We start from the raw sequence: 17918 nt of genomic DNA, 5'->3' as shown, positions 1-17918 counted from the left end.
TAGTGATTAAAAATCAATGTTTTATCTATTTCTTTACTTATTTGTTTATTTATTTTCTTGTCAGGGGTGGGGAAGTGGTTGTCTATGGTAAAGTATTCCTAGATGATATGCTGGCTGTCAGGTATCCAACTGAGTTCCACTCCAACAACCTCATCCATGTATTAAACAAACAATTGTTATTCTACCAGCATGTCTATTTATTGCACACATGGGTGCCACTTCTCACTAGGATATTTTCAAAATTTGAAGAGAGAGGGTGGGTGGTGGGGAGGGGAGGGGTCACTCTGTCATTGGCATGAAAGAGTAGCTCATTTCACAGCTCGTAAATTTGCAGTAAAGGCCTATTGAAAATGAGCTAAGAACACATTTTCTGTAATAATTGTTGATTTCCCACTAACCAGTTAGTAAAAGTAACCACCACCCCTTCCCCAACCACCTCTCTACTCCACCTGCATAAAATACTAACCAAGAGTAAATTACAGAGCCTACAGACAGAGTACATGTATACACAGTTGTGTTGATAATGACTTAGCAGAAATATTGCATGCATCTGTGTCTGGCCTATATTTGCATTTTGATTGTTATTATTTGCAGAGTAATTCTTGCGATCAGTAGGATTAACACAAGTTGGAAAGGAGATCATATCTGTCAATGTAAGGAACTTGGAAAGGACCAAAATTGCTGTGTTTCTCGTATCAGGTTTTGGGGCATTTCTAGTAAGTATCTTTCTCATCAAAGATCAGAGTGTTTTGGTTAGCCCTTTTTTTCTTGAATTACTTTTAATATTAAAAATTGTATTTGTAAAGTACAAGAAAGTTTGAAATATTAATTTATTAATTTAAAGCGTAAAGCATTCATGTTGCTCAATGTCCACAGTCTACACCATATTAATTTTAGGTATTTTTTTGTAATGTATTTACAAACTGAAATGGTAGTGGATTAAACTTTGAATGAGTTCAAGAGCAATTTTAGCTTTAAAAGCTCCTTGCTTTAAAGCACCCTAAATTATCAGTCATCTAAAGGGATGTGGTAATCAAATAGAGAGATCATTTACAAATTCTCAATGGATCGATCATATCTAATTATTTTATAGCAAAGTAATTTATAGCAGTCCAGCAATTATTGACAAATGCTAGATTTATGATGGATTTTGCTCTGCAATTCTCTTGCATTTCATTCTAATTTTCTTGCAATACTCCCTAATGGGGGTACTACAGGTTGAAAATGATTATACATGTATGTAAATAGTGCATAATGCTGAAAACTTCATCAAAATCTGACAACAAAGTTATATTTTGTGAAAATAGATGCCCTCACTTTCCTTTTTCTTAAAATCATAATTTTCATACATGTGTGTATGATATGTCTCTGTTGTAACGAAATAAGATTTTTAAAAATTTTGTAATTTTTTTTATCCCTTTTTTATTTATAATAATTACCAGATTTCACCATCATTACCATAAACATTATCACCATCATCAACATCATCATAGTCGTCGTCATCTTCCATCATCATCATCATTATCATCATCATCTTCATCATCATCATCGTCACCACCATCACCATTATCACCACCATCACCGTTATCACCATCATCATCGTCATCATTATCACCATCATCATCTTCTTCGTCATCATCAATCATCACCACCCCCACCATCATCATCATCGTCACCACCATCACCATTATCACCACCATCACCGTTATCACCATCATCATTGTCATCATTATCACCATCATCATCTTCTTCGTCATCATCAATCATCACCACCACCACCATCATCGTCACCACCATCACCATTATTATCATCATTGTCATCATCACCATCATCATTTATCATCATAAATTATAGATTGAATTTAAGGTCAAAGGCACCAAACAAGTTTTATGATCTCTTGTTACATAGCAATTACTAAATAGCTTTCATTTATCTCTAATAATCAATTTATGTTTTGTAATTTTAATTATATTATAATTTATATTTGGTTCTTTTGTGTCACTGGGTTGTTACCTCATCTTTTTTCTTTCAATTTTTTTTTAAATGGCAGATGACAGATTTTAGTTGAGACACAATTCTTTAAACATTTGATTTTTTATTTCATTTTAGATACCAGCACAAAATAAATATATTGATTTTGAGTGACATTTGAATTCAATTTTTTTCTCTCTGCATTTTCTATCTTTATTGAATTTCTTATGAGAATTTTGTTGTAAATTTGCTGCACTAGACCTTCTTGATAATTAATAATTTACACTGTAGAATTGTTAATTAACCATTATTGAATTAACATTGCATTCTGTGTGTAGCAGAGTGGATGAAAATAAACTTGTACTTGATGTTAATGGGGTTTAATGAACTTGAAACCTTGTATTGCTTTCATTTCTTTACTGTTTATTTGTCTGATGATAGGGATTGAAATGTGTAAAAAATAATATTAATGTTACTCTTAGAAATTGTTCCTGAGATGTATTGATTTGATGGAGAGCAGGGTTTAAAACTTCATGTATGCAGAGCTATGTAATACATACAATCTTTTTTTTCATAGAGTATTTCATTTTATTTCAATGTTTATTTTCTTTTTTATTTCCTGCTATGTTATATTTTCTCTAACATTTTACAAGTAGGCGTATTTACATGTGTTATATTTTGGGGTTTAGTCCTACTAAATTCCAGTTTTGATCTGTTTTTAAAGAAAACATTAGAATTTCCTTATTGTGATCTCAGCAAACCACCTATGTCTACAAACACTAAGCCATTTAGCTAAAAAAAATGATTAAATAGATGACCTTCTACAGTGTGTTTTGTGGTTGTGTTCATTGAATTACAAAGTGGGACACTGAATGAAAAAATATTTCTGGTGAAAAATAATATCATTTTGTTGTTTTAAAGAGTAGCTAGTATAAAATAAGTCACATCAATGACTGGACAATTTTCAGCCTGGTTTTGTGTGTGATGCTGCATACATATTGTTAGCTATGTGTCTCTGATAAAAGTTTATAGAGACTTTATATCCCAGCTCTTTTCTGCCACACTATTGATTAGAGTTATGAGTTTTCCTGAGAATTTAGCTGATTGTGATGAAGGTATGGAGACATTGTTTTGGTTATTATGTTGTAATGATTTCTCTCTCTCACAGAGATTGTATGGTATAGCTGGTGTGTCCAGTCCTTGTTACTTGAATGGTAATTCATAGCACTAGCTGAGCATATAGTCATGGGTGGGTGTGCATCTAAAGATGGTACAGTGAGGCAAGGTAAGCAGTTACTTTTGTTTCTCTGTGATCTTTAATCAATGATTCATTTGAATTTTAATCCAAAGAAACTTGTTTTCTCAATAATAATATTAATGATTTTATTCAAAAATTAGTAAACCAATCAAAACTTATCTATGCTTTTTATCTATAGCTCAAGAAATAAAGTAGGTCTTTAATTTCTGTTGAAAGGATTATATTTAGATGGACGGAAACAGACATCATTATGTGCTAGCAAACCATTCCATGTATATTGGGCTTGATATATTTGAATGAAATTTAGTCTGTAGAAGATAATTCACCTGTTAGTGGGCATGTGAGTAAAATATCATATGAAAATAAGATGGAAATAATATTTTGGTGAATAAAACAACCCAGATGAAAGATCCAGGCACTTAGTATACATATGAAGAGGCTATTTTATGTCAGGATCTATTGTCAAAATCAATTCAAAATACAATATGTTAAGAAAATTTTGGATGAATTCTCTATGGAATGTTTGAAAACTATACTGAAATCTTCCATTTTATTATTATGTTTGGAATTTTCTATATTTCTTAATGTGAATCTCTGCAGTATTTTTACAAAAAAAGATTATACATATACTGTATACTGTTCAGGAATAAAGAAGGAAGATATTAACATGCTCACCTTTATTTTCTTCTTCCCAACTTCATATCTTTATTTCACTTTGAATTTATCATTGGTGAATGATAATTGGTACTTGTCATCATATGCCACTTATTATATGAGCACTGTCACTCTCATTGTGCATGTTTCATTATCATTTTATGGATTATAATCTCATTGGTATAATGGTATTTTTTTCATTTGTTCAATTCAATACTGTATGATCACATTTTAATGAATATTTGCTGTTCAAAATTATGGTAACATATTCAATGACTCATTGCGCACACTTAAACACTCACATTATCCATTATTCTGGCAAAACTATTGTTGTGAATATTATCAATTTTCGTTTTGTAACATACTCATTTGTCCTCCATTGTATGGAATTATTGATTGCTTAATGGTTATTTGAACACATCATGTACTTGTATACATTACAATATTGGGTCTTTTAATTTGTCTTCGTCTTTTGGTACCATATGAACATGATTTATTTCCATTCATCCATTATGAAATGCATGTTATGTAATGCATGAGTATAGTACACCCTACTGATTCACATACCAATCATCATCAGGATTCAACACTACCTTCCACTACTCCCCTTCACTCTGACCCCGCCCACTCCCCTACACCCCCTGGTGACTCCTCCCATACAGGTGATGTCAAGGTCACAACAGGTGGTGGTGGTGGTGGTGGAGGTGGGGCTTATAGGACCGGTCCTGGTCCTGCAGCTATCAAACCAAGCAAGGTCTTAGACGTGGAGTCTGTTGTTTGTAAGGTGGATGACATGAAAGACGGAGAGTAAGTATGCTATCCTTATAGTTAATATCTTTTCATAATAATAGTTAATATCTCTTCATAATATAGTTGATATCTTTTCATTTATTTTTCACATCTTTAGAGTATATTTATTACTACACCTTACTCTCCCGGTATTCACTTTGTCAAATCTATATGGTCCGTATTCTGAAGTCTGGTTTAACTTTAAAATAGAAAATGGTCTAACCCTGTGCTGAAAAATGTTAAAATTTGGTTTGCAGGGTGCATTTCTTGTTTACTTGTTCATGCTTCCATAGATGAGGAAACTTAATTTAGTTGTTATTTCATGGCATGTTTGACTGATTTAAGTGTCAAGTGAACTGAGTAGTTGAATCTGTACGTTTGAAGATTTGTGTCACAATTGACTGTCCATGGTTTAGTCAAAGAGTGATATCTCCTTGGTTTAGTCAAAGAGTGATATCTCCTTGGTTTAGTCATAACTTTAAACCAGAATCTAAGGACGTTCCACAGTTATGTTTGTGCGCATCTTGATCTGCGCATATTTTACACTCTGCGCGCTGACGTCACAATGGATGAACTGGTGCTTAATCAGCTGTAGGTAATGTGAGCTGATTTTTCTCCTACCTGCACAAACTGCAGATCCGATGTGTTATTTTATGAAGCTAATAAAGTGGAATTATTCCATGGACCATTTTTGTCTCACCTGCATAGCAGAGTGAGACTATAGGCGCCGCTTTTCCGACGGCGGCGGCGGCGGCGTCAACACCAAATCTTAACCTGAGGTTAAGTTTTTGAAATGACAGCATAACTTAGAAAGTATGTGGACCTAGTTCATGAAACTTGGCCATAAGGTTAATCAAGTATTACTGAACATCCTGCCTGAGTTTCATGTCACATGACCAAGGTCAAAGGTCATTTAGGGTCAATGAACTTAGACCATGTTGAGGGAATCAACATCAAAATCTTAACCTAAGGTTAAGTTTTTGAAATGTCATCATAACTTAGAAAATATATGGACCTAGTTCATGAAACTTAAACATAAGGTTAATCAAGTATCACTGAACATCCTGCATGAGTTTCACGTCACATGACCAAGGTCAAAGGTCATTTAGGGTCAATGAACTTTGGCCGAATTGGGGGTATCTGTTGAATTACCATCATAACTTTGAAAGTTTATGGATCTGATTCATGAAACTTGGACATAATAGTAATCAAGTACTGAACATCCTGTGCAAGTTTCAGGTCACATGATCAAGGTGAAAGGTCATTTAGGGTCAATGAACTTTGGCCAAATTGGGGTATTTGTTGAATTACAGCCATAAATTTGAAAGTGTGTTGGTCTAGTTCATAAAACTTGGACATAATAGTAATCAAGTATCACTGAACATCCTGTGCGAGTTTCAGGTCACATGATCAAGGTCAAAGGTCATGTAAGGTCAAAGAACTTTGGCCACGTTGGGGGTATTTGTTGAATTGCCATCATATCTCTATAAGTGTATTGGTCTAGTTCATAAAACGTGGAAATAAGAGTAACCAAGTATCACTGAACATCTTGTGCGAGTTATAGTAGTTTTCAAAATCAGCACTGCTGCTATATTGAATCGCGTGATGCAGGTGAGACGGCCAGAGGCATTCCACTTGTTTTTTATTCCTCTTCAATTTCAAAATAGTTTCTCTGTATAGTGCTGCAAAGTATGATGAATATGACCCCGAGTTTGAATAAATGGAAAAGTGGTTCGGAATTTTTCCTATTAGATACAAAGCTTTTGGCGCGTTCTGGGGTGTTTTAAGAAGCAAATTTGCTCTAATAAGAGTGCTGATAGTTTGAAAGCAAGCACATGAACCCATATTTTGTAATGTTTGCACCTCTTAGGTATACCTTCCTCTACAACTTTGCAAAGTTTGATGAAAATGACATGGGTTTTGAAGAAAGTGCAGCATTTCTTTTACTTCTCAAGTTTGTTATTGGAATTTCACATTTTTGAGGTTGAGTATCTTTCCTGCAATTTCTAAGAACTGAGAGTGTTGTTAGACTTAAATGAGCAAACAATTGACAGCAATATAAATAGATTATCCATCTTACGGATACAATTATTAATCATATTGCAAAATTTGATGAAATTTTCATGGATTTTGACTGAGTAATAGAGCTTTAAACTCATTGTTGTGATCTCGTGAGGTCTAAAAAATGCCAAATTCTTTTGGATGCGCAATTCTTAAGAACATCCATTTGGGTGAACTTTGAAGCTCTATAGCAAAAAATCGAGCACATAGACCCACGGTAATTTTTGCATAATTTGAATATTCAGGTGCTAAAGTATCTATGTGCAAAGTATGATGAAAATGACATGGATTTTTAATGTTTGGGAGCAAGACTACGGAACCATTTGCATTTTAGACAGTATTAACAGACTTTTGCTTGTTTTCGGCGCATTTTGGACTGTTTCAAGCCAACTCGCTATAATTTGGACACTGATAATTTGAAAACGAGCACATGGACCCCATAGTTTAAATGTCTTGACTTCTTCAAAATATATTCCTCTACAAATCTAGAGAGTATGATGAAAATGACATGGATTTTGAATGTTTGGGAGCAGGACTAAGGAACATTTGTATTTTATACATTTTGGATGGTATTATCAGACTTTACTTGTGTTCGGCGCATTTTGGGCTGTTTCAAGCAAACTCGCAATAATTTAGACACTGATAGTTTGATAACGAGCACATGGACCCCATTGATTAAATATCCTGAGTTCTTTAAAATATATTCCTTTACAAATCTAGAGAGTATGATGAAAATGACATGGATTTTGAATGTTTGGGAGCAGAACTAAGGAACCATTCACATTTTAGACGATATAATTCTATTAGACTTTTGCACGTTTTCGGCGCATTTTAGGTGGATTTCAATATTTTCAAGCCAACTCGCTACAATTTGGACACTGCTAGTTTAAAAACGAGCACATGGACCCCATACTTTTAATATTTTAATGCCTTTAGAATATATTCCTCTACAAATCTAGAGAGTATGATGAAAATGACATGGATTTTGAATGTTTGGGAGCGAAATATGGAACCATTTGCATTTTAAAATGTATTAAGAGACTTTTGCCTGTTTTTGGCGCTTTTTACGCGATTTTCAAGCCAACTTGTAACACTTGGGACACCAATAGTTTAAAAACGAGCACATGGACCCCATATTTTAATGTCTTCATAATATATTCTTCTACAAATCTAGATAGTATGACGAAAATGACATGGATTTTGAATGTTTGGGGGCAAAACTACGGAACCATTCGCATTTTAGACTATATTATTAGACTTTTGCACGTTTTGGACGCATTTTCGGCGATTTTCATGCCAACTCGCATCACTTTGGACACTCATAGTTAAAAAACGAGCACATGGACCCCATATTTTCAACATCCCTACACCTTCGATATGCATTCCTCTACAATTTATCCGAATTTGATGAAAATGACATGGATTTTGAAAAAAGTGCAGCTTACAAAATACTTTTTAATTTTTGAGTAGATTCACGTCTTTGAAGATTTTTTTCCCGAGTTTTTGCACCATTCTTGCCAAATGAGGGCGCTGCTGACTCCAAATTGATATAGTTTTACCAATTAAAAGACTTTCTCTTACTTTGGTATACACTTTGCTATATATCTTGAAAATTTGATGAAGTTTGATGCGGTATCCACTGAGTAAAGATGATTAAAACTCATTTGGTGAATTCGTGAGGTCTAAGAGAGGCATGATTCTCTTGATTGCGCAAGATTGCATGTCATTCAAATACGGCGACTTTGAAGACCCGTAGAAAAAAAATAAGCACATGAACCTATATTAATTTTCGCATTTTCATAATGCATAGATACCAAAGTAACTCTCTGCAAAATTTGGTGAAAATGACATGGACTTCGCTTTAACTGTGGAACGTCCTTAAGTGAAATCCAAGTTGAGAATATAGGAATGCCTTATTCTAATTCTTTTTCAGAATGAGAGAGGTGGATGTAGGAAAAGGCAAAGCTCTTCTTGTTAAAGAGTTAGGCGAGTTCAGTGCTATAGGACATAAATGTACTCACTATGGTGCACCATTGGTCAAAGGTAGGTATAGTATATTATCTTATAGTTCTCATTGTTAAAAACTTAGGCAAGTTCAATGCTATAGGACATAAATGTATTCACTGTGGTGCACATTTCTTTCCAGGGAAACATTATGTGGTGGCTAGGGGCAAATTCACCCCTAAAATGCCCTACAAGCCCTGGAAATTATTTTAAAAGAATTTGCATATGGTCTAAATTACACAGGGTCTAATGTGAAATGTAATACAATGTATTATATTGGGCGGTGAGCTTAAAAAATTAGTTCTGAAAAAAAAATCCCCATTTCTTTTCCTTATATTGTAGTAATTGATATTTCCTTCCTTTGTACTAGTTATCAAGCTATAATTTTATTTTCACTTCAAGTGTTGTGTTTATTGATATGTACTTGATGTAAATATTCCCAATATAGGTGCATTATGTAATGGTCGTGTAAGATGTCCATGGCATGGAGCATGTTTCAGTACTAAGACAGGAGATATAGAAGACTTCCCAGGTCTTGATAGTGTTCCTAAATATGAGGTGAGTGTAACAATACAGATGATAGAGATCAAAATAGTATAGTCAGCCAACTATAGGACCACCTGTCGGTAAAAACCACAAGTTTGATTCCATTGAATAATTTTCAAAATTGAAACATGTATTGCATGAACCTGTCCATGGAGACCACCTGCTCATAAAGATTGGCTTACTTGTATCCTTTAGTGACTTTAAGATCATAACTATTTATTTTGGCTATTTTGCATATCTTGAAATTCCTTGATTATCTGAAGTAAGTTTTTTACACTCTATTTTAGGGAGAAGAGATAATTATGTTTTTCTTATGAAAGTCTTGAAAATTATGGATGGTCTGCCGTCCATTGCAAATATTACGGATCAAACTATTTCCTCATTTTCAGCTGAATGCTCATGAGACTTGTCACACAGTTTGGTTTTTGGATGCAAAACATCCAGGATACATTGTTTAGATGTGTCGGGTACTATGTTGTCTAGTAATGACATATTGTATATTTATCATGATTGGGCAGGGGTATTTATCTCATGTAGTGATATATCTACTTTATTTTATTACTTTGATTTTTGCATTCTTAAATTTGATTCCAGCTCCATTTTTGTTATTTCTTTTCAGGTCAGGATAGATGGTGATAAAGTAATAGTCAGTGGAAACTCAAAGGTAAAACCCATGTCATTTGTAAAATTTCATTTTCAGTCTTGCTCTTTGTTAAGAAGTATTACGAACATAAACAAAGAATTGAATACACTGATATAGGAATGATAAGAGAGGTATATGTATACCGGTAGTCAATAAAAAATAACTTTCAACATTTTTTTTGGGATAATATTTGCTGGGAGCATAACATGAAAATGGTCGCCCAAAGTATCTTGTATCATAAATACTACCAGGAAAGTTAAATTTGAAAGGCCTTTATGAAATTAGCAGGCAATATTATTTTACACAACATATGTAACATAATACAGCAATATGTCATGTACGTTTTATTTGTCGTATCTGTCACTACATTTTTGTTACACATCCCCATCTCTCCTTCTCCATTTGTCTGTCTGTCTTTCCCTGTCTGTGTGTGTGTGTGTGTGTCCATATTTCTCTTTAACCCCCTCCCCCTTCTCTCTATATACTCACTCTATATATATCACCCTTTCTCTCTTCTTCTGACTCCCTCTCTCATTTCCTTTACCATCTTTATAGGAGTTAGCTTCCCATAAGAGGGTAAAGAAGATGTGTACAAGATCACCAGATGATGATAAGACTGTTCTTATTATTGGTGGTGGTAAGTAGAACAGTCCCCAGCAACTTCCAGGGTGTTAGGTCAAAAGATTTATTTGGATAATCAACCAACTATTAAAGGCAATAAATGAAGATGTATTTTCAGAAATTTAAACAAAGTCATTTTTATGATGATTTATTGCAGACTGACAGAATTCCTGTCTATGTTTTTTTAATGTCATAAAGGTTCGTTTGTACCAATGCCATCTCTGATGAGAGTAAGTAAGTTCAATCTGATTTGTAATCATTATCATAAACATTGTGATCTAATCATGGTTTACATTTTGTTGCGTAATATTTGATTTTGAATTTGAGTGAATCCTCTCATGGAGACCAAAAGTTTTATTTTTTTAAAAATTGAAATAAAATTATCTGTAGAGAGGTCTGTAGAGAATAAACGGTTTATTTCCAATTGGTCTAATGCCAATTCATCTCATTACCAACTCGTCTACTATCATTTAGTCTATCATCAATTTGTCCACTATCCACATGGTCTAATTGCCATTTTGTCCACTCACCATTTTGTCTAATAACCAGTTGATCCAATAGCAATTTAGTCCATAAACCATTTGGTCTAATTGGAATAGTGTTAATTGGTCGAAATGAATGAAAAGAAAATGGGTATTAGACAAAATGGATATAGACAAGCTGTTGATTAGACGAAGAGATGATTGGACCAAATGGTTATTAGACCAAATGGTTGTTAGACAAACTTTCAATAGACGGGATGGCATTAGACTAAATGAAGGTAGACCATGTGGTGAGTGAACGAGTTGGCAATTTACCGAATAAACTTAGTTGGTAATGTGTTTCATCTTGCATTTATCATCTTTATTTTACATTTTATTTACAAATCTTCTCATTGAACAGGTGCAGCATCAATCACATGTGCAGAAACGTTACGACAAGAAGGGTTCAAAGGTCAAGTCATCATAGCAACCAAAGAAAAACATCTTCCTTATGATAGACCCAAACTCAGCAAGGTAAAAAAAATTCCTTTTGATTGAGATGGACAATGGAAAAGTCTTATCTACTAATTCAAGATCTGAGTGATAATGCTGGTTTTAAAAAAATGAGGAAAATATGGTAAATTTTACAAATCTAATTGTTTTTTATCAGATGATCAATGAAAGACAAATTGGCAATTCTGTCAGTCATTTTAGTTTTTTTTTTTAGGACATTTGTAATATTCCATGCATTTCTATTGTAAAAATGAATATTTCTATCAAAGGCCAACCTCATTCTTCTGGTTACATTCTCTTCTTGAATTAAATCACTCTTCTGTCAAGCGCCATTTGCCGAAGGCAAACATTAATATTTGAACTTTTCTTACTGTACTCTATGAAATAAGTGTAATTATTTATGAGAAATCTGCATAGTCCATGGTTTTGTATTATGGTGCAATTGAAACCTCTTTTAAAATATGGGCCTAAAATTGCATTGTTTACTGAAACCACTTAGCCTATGAGGGCCTTGTTAAAATACATTTTGGGAATAAATCACCCTTAAGATGCAGTAAAAATTCCTGTTTAAAGTTGTTCTTGATTTATATTATGAAATGTATTTTTATGGAATTGTGTCTTTAAAAAGCATTTCTCCTCAAGTTTTCAAAAAATATACCTTATTTTCATATTTGCTATCATCAGGATTGGCGCGGGGGGGGGGGGGCGATGGGGAGATACTTCCTTACAGTTACACCATTTTTTATGTAATTGATTTATAGGGGTGTTATAGAGTTCAAACCTCTCTTTTTAAAATCTTCTTTCTTCCACTTCTCGCTATCTTTTTTCTTTTTATTTATCTTTCTTTTTTTTTTCTTTCACTTCTTGAAAAAATCATGGTGAGACGATTACCCCTCCCTTGTGGTGCGGCCCCTGGCTATCATAAGAGTAATTATCAGCATCAAGCATAATCTATAACTTTTTTTTCCATTTCACTCTTTTTTATGAAAAAAGGAAAAAGAAAAGTTGAAATATTTTAGCTACAAAAAAATAAGAGAATAAGACAATCAATAAAACATCTGTATATGTTTTTATTTGACAGGCAATGAACTCCAAACCAGAATCATTAACACTACGTAATGCAGACTTCTTCACCATTTATGACATCACAATGATGACAGAGAAAGAAGCAACATCTGTAGACACTGTCCTCAACTCAGTAACCTTCCTTGATGGAGAGAACATCTCATTTGATAACCTACTCATTGCTACTGGTGGAAAGTAAGTCATTCTCAAAGATTAAAATAATTACATGTGCCTTTTACCCCCGGGGGGGGGGGGGCACTTACATTGGCGAGTGGATACCATGCGCGACCAAAAAAACATGTAAAAAGGATGTCTTTTTCAAGATTGGGCACGTTACGTACGTAACGTAATAAGGGTGTCAAAAACACTAAAATAATGAAAAAAGGGTATCTATTTTGCTGAGAAAGCTACGTGTTTAGGGTCAAATTTGCGAGGGTGTAAAAAATTAAGACTAAAGTGTTTTATAAAGGATGTACTTTTTGCCCCAATAGTCAACACTACGTGTTTAGAGCACGAGATGTGGGGCTGTACTAAACCCAATGATGTAGGTAAAGGTAAAACTGACGACCGACGTCCGTGACATAATTAAAAAATCGCTGTACTTGTTTAGGGGGTCAATTCAGGGAATACTTTGCAAGAGTATTGTTTTGTTTCCAATACTTGTTAAGGGTAGGGTTTCACACGCCAATACTTGTTAAGGGGTGCATTTTCAGAATACGTGTTTAGGGTGCTTTTCGAGACCCCATGGTCGGGCATGGTATCCACTCGTCAATGGAAGTGGCCCCCCCGGGCTTTTACCATGTTTACCAAATACTAATACTGATTCCATTTGTACTTGTTTGCAGACCTAGAACACTCAACATAACGGGTAATGATCTTAATGGTGTATGCTTGCTAAGAAGCCCTGAGGATGGTAATACTATAGCAGAGATAGGACAGGCAAAGAATGTAGTCATCGTTGGAACTTCATTTATAGGTAAACAAGATCATAGTTCATGAATCTAGGCAGCAGTTATGTCCATCAGCTTCGTGCATGCATTATTTTTATTTTGTGGTTTCCTTATATGAGGGCCATTTTATACACAACTAATGGCCTGTTCTTGTTCTGATTGAAATACCCTGTTTTTTTTCTTCTCATTATAGCGCAGTAGGAGTGAATTTCCATAACCCTTATCAAATTTTGACGAATAATAAACTTTGCAATCTTGTTGTCAACAGCAAGAGGATGATTAAGAAATCTTAATGGAATTATGATTTTCATGATATATAACTAAGCACCGATTTCATCTGTCATTCGTACCAGGTATGGAGGTAGCAGCTTATTTATCAGATAAAGCAGCTAGTATTACAGTCATAGGTAGAGGATCCGCACCATACAAGGCTTCATTAGGGGAGAAAGTAGGCAAGGCATTGCAGAAGGTATGTGTCATTGTAGTTTTATCTTTCAAGTGAATTGAGTAATGAATTACCAGTATATCCCTCAAGATAACCATCCCCGCTCCAGAGTGCATATAGCCTTTCTTATCATATCAGCCACTAAGAATCCTGTGCTATATAGTGTGGTATGATGTTTTCTTTGCCTTGTCGACATCATTGATGATAGTTGATGATTTTGTGTTCTCATGTGTTTGTTTCAACATTTCATATTTTATATGAAGAGAATCTTGTACAATATACTAGTAGTACAATATATCAATGAGTCAGTGGTTCAAAGTCTTACATCTGACTTGATCTCCAATGGACCAGGGTGGTCAGATTCACTTCACTCTGCTGTCACCCTTTACCCATTCCTTCACTTAGCTCGATTCCAACAATGGGTATTGATACATTATTCTGTCTACCCCCCTCCCCCTCCCCTCCAAACAACAGGTTTCCTTATCAAATCTACGCCCTTGAAGCGTACCCTCTTCTCCTTGCTTGTTTTATGTCCTCTTAGCATAGTGTTCTATCATGTAAATTTTTTCATTTTTTTCCAGCTTGCTGAATCAAAAGGGGTCCGATTTGTAATGGAAAACGGTGTGTCAGAGTTCAAAGGTGAAGGGGGCAAACTGAAGAAGGTCATCCTCAAGGACGGCCAGACGATAGCTGCAGATATCTGTGTCTTAGGAGTAGGCGTTACCCCAGCAACAGATTTCCTCAGTGATAGCAAATTAAAGATGACAGATCAAGGGGCAGTGTGTGTAGACAAGGTAGGTATTGTTCAGGTTCTAAGCTAAATGGTGTAGTAGGGTGGGGGGAGGTTACAAAGCACTAGAAAGTCCAGAAATGTTAAACAAGACGGATAAACTTGTCAACCACAGCAAGAAGCGCATTAGCCAAGGATCAGCTTCAAGTATCAATGAGGGCCCCACAACAATCCGATCTGCAATCAAGAGCAAATATGATGATAATGCACAGCATTTGTATAGCGCCATATATCTGTCAAAGACATTCAAAGGCGCATTTTTTTAGCAGCCAGCCAATCAGGGTCGCCTAGAAGGTTGCGCTGACAGAACTGTGACCCGCAGGTCTCCTCCCTATATAACTGGTTGGGGGAATGCAGGTGGACCACTACACCAGGGTTTCCCACTACTCTTATTTGAATTGTGCAGTAGGTTCTTAACGTGCAAAGGTGGTGACTCTCCTCTACATGGGGCGTCCATTTAACGTCCTATCCGTGGGATGGAGTGTTTTCCACACAACGCACTGGCTTCAGTCATCCGCCTCGGTGGACTCGAACCCACGATCTTTGGTTCAACAGGCAGACACTTTACCGACTAAGCCAACTTTGCTCTCAAATATCAAATCTGATTAGTTAATAATAAGCTTGTTGAACATAGATCAATGAACTTGATTTGAAATATCATTGTGTGATTGAACGAAAAAATGGTGTTACAGGTCAAGGGTTCTGTTTTTCAAAACTGTCATAGGTCATTGGTCAAAATTCAAGGAAATCCCATATGTATGCATCTAAATTCTATAAAAATACATTTCTTTGGCTTTTTAATTGAGTTATTATGAGTTATTTCAAGAAATGTTTGGGTTTATTCCTCTGCTTAGTATGATTCAATTTTCTCTGTATATTTAATCTGATACAGTACATGAAGACCAACAAGACTAATATCTATGCAGCAGGAGATATTGCATCATTTCCTTTGGCAATGGCTGACAATAGAGAGGTCAATATAGGTCACTGGCAGATAGCTCACGCACATGGTAATGTTCAATTTCATTTTGTTTCTTCATAACATTCGAGAAAGTGCTGTGAAAGAAATTTATAATCAAATGCAAATATTGATAGCTCAATTTGAACTATAAGGAAACGATTTATACTTCTGCAAACAAAACAGATCAGTAGTCAGTTGCAAACAATTCAATTGCAAGACTTTCGGTTGATTTTAAGACCCAAATTTGAATTTGAAAGTTGCAGTGGATTGTAAGTTTCTTTAAATGCCCGTTCTTCAGTCATGAATTCAATTTAATCAGTACATCACCATTTCATACATCTTTGAGCATTCTGGTTGTATTATAATCATGAGAACTGAAGATGTCAAATTAATTTCACAGCAAGTCAAAGTGGTAGACTGACCACTGTTTGTGACAATGGAATGTTTTGAGATGTTATACCCTGGCTCTTTTGAGGGGATTTATATTATCTTGCATGCGATTCTTCAACTCATCTTTATTTGATTTGTTTCAATTTGCTTTTGTTTTCATCTTCGAATGTTTGGAGACACAGGATGTTAACATCTTGGCTCTTCTTATTTATTGGAGTTTGCTTGACTTTGCTTGCCCTACTATAACTCATTTGTTATTTATAATTTTCATATTTGTTTTTTTCTTATTTTTTTAATTTCAATTCTTATCATTTGCTGCTGCTGTATTTCATTGTGCAACAAGGTTAACAGACTAACTCTACTTGCTATTGTCCATTTATTTATTTGGCGCATTACAAAGTAAGAAATACAGAAATGTTTGAACTAGTTGACCTTCTCTAAGTCCATTATTCTTTAAGTAAAAGTAAAACTTTTTGACACAAGATTTGGCAAAGCATGTCTCTTCTATAAAGAATTTTGGTTTTGTTTGCCATTCAACAGAGATCCTGAAATTATTGACAGTATCAATAATACCAACAATCATAATATTTGTTTGATGCTTCATAATACTGTTCTAAGCGCATTGTGTTCTGTCTACACAATTGACAACAGGAATCTAAAATGTAATTGGTTAATAAAAATACTTAGCAACCAAGGATGGTGCCATGGTTTTTTTATAAGGGGGGGAGCAAGACTACTCAAAGGTGACATCAATTTCTCGATAGAATAACAGAGGTATTATAGAATTGACTCGAATGTTCTTCTTTATACTCTTATTTCTTCCCCTTTTTTTTCACTACTTAAAAATCCCCCCCCCCCCCTGCACTGACCCAACCTACATTTGAAAATGAGAGCAAACTAACAAGCAATATGAAAATGGAAGCTTAAATGCAAACATGTGCACCTCAATATTAAGGAAGAACATTGAAGTTATACTCTTTTAAAATCATTATTTTTGTTCATATTTCATTATTGTTTGATTGTGAATGAGATGAATTTTTATCTCCAGTGCATGTTTTGCTTTGTTTAATCAACATTTCATTTTAGTTTATTTTCACCACTTAACATTCGAAACAGAACTGACAGATTGTTTGGTGTGATTTCATTTTTTCTGGTAATTCCAATTAGTCTTTCCATTGCTCATCCCCCCCCCAAAAAAAAAAAAAACCCACCTAAATCCCCCATACAGTCAATAAATTCAAATTTTATTTTCTTTGTTTGCCAAATTGAACAATTTTTTTTTTTTTTTCATGGCAGAAAAAGCTGCTGAAAACTGCTTATCTAATAAAAGAGAGCCAATGGAGTAAATTAGAGTCAAAAGGGGCCTAAGCTTTCTATCCTAGCAGAATCTTCGTCGGCTCTCTTTTTTTTTTATAACAGGCTCAAAGAATAAACTGACAATGTGATACATTCTATCAATTGCTCTTGTGTTTTTTTGGTATTTATCAGTTTTCCTTTCATCTACTCAGTCTGAGCTAGTTATTGACAACCATTTAGTTTATTTCTAGATTTCATTATTTTCATCACAATTTACTGTAATTTTTTTCTGTGCTACTTCCTCTTTATCCATTCTTTTCTTTTTGGAAATTTTCTTCTTTGATTTCTTCTTTACTCTATTATGCCACGTCATTGATTAATACACATCATTTTTTTTCAAAAGAAAGTTTCTTAACAATTTTGATGACCATATTGTAAGTGAACTTAAATCGTTATAAAATCAAGTGCGAAATCTTTGACGCAATTTTTAGTGAAAATT

At 34.5% G+C, this 17918-nt stretch overlaps 1 protein-coding gene across 2 annotated transcripts; it reads left to right on the top strand.

Moving 5' to 3' along the window:
• Nucleotides 1–508: 508 nt before the first annotated feature.
• LOC129255036 (apoptosis-inducing factor 3-like) lies at nt 509–17315 on the top strand. Of its 2 annotated transcripts, none has more exons than XM_054893586.2 (13): nt 509–716; nt 3141–3257; nt 4430–4691; nt 8668–8777; nt 9187–9296; nt 9904–9948; nt 10483–10564; nt 11431–11543; nt 12604–12782; nt 13433–13563; nt 13891–14006; nt 14564–14776; nt 15665–17315. In XM_054893586.2, exons 2-13 carry the CDS (start codon nt 3218–3220, stop codon nt 15812–15814), a joined length of 1551 nt encoding a protein of 516 aa, XP_054749561.2. In that variant the 5' UTR covers nt 509–716; nt 3141–3217; the 3' UTR covers nt 15815–17315. The 2 variants fall into 2 exon arrangements, with proteins under 2 accessions (XP_054749561.2, XP_054749562.2); XM_054893587.2 differs by having other exon boundaries at nt 595–716; nt 4547–4691.
• Nucleotides 17316–17918: the final 603 nt, after the last annotated feature.

This window comes from Lytechinus pictus, chromosome 2 (assembly GCF_037042905.1).
Source record: "Lytechinus pictus isolate F3 Inbred chromosome 2, Lp3.0, whole genome shotgun sequence".
NCBI classification, from domain to species: Eukaryota; Metazoa; Echinodermata; class Echinoidea; order Temnopleuroida; family Toxopneustidae; genus Lytechinus; species Lytechinus pictus.
The sequence above is the reverse complement of the archived record's forward strand: the minus strand, read 5'-3'. Positions and strand labels throughout refer to the sequence as shown.

Coding starts and splice junctions, on each gene's coding strand:
- LOC129255036 (XM_054893586.2), top strand. CDS start 3,218: ATGGGTGGGTGTGCATCTAAAGATGGTACAGTGAGGCAAG. Junction 3,258..4,429: donor AGATGGTACAGTGAGGCAAG/GTAAGCAGTTAC, acceptor GCATGAGTATAG/TACACCCTACTGATTCACAT. Junction 9,297..9,903: donor ATAGTGTTCCTAAATATGAG/GTGAGTGTAACA, acceptor ATTTCTTTTCAG/GTCAGGATAGATGGTGATAA.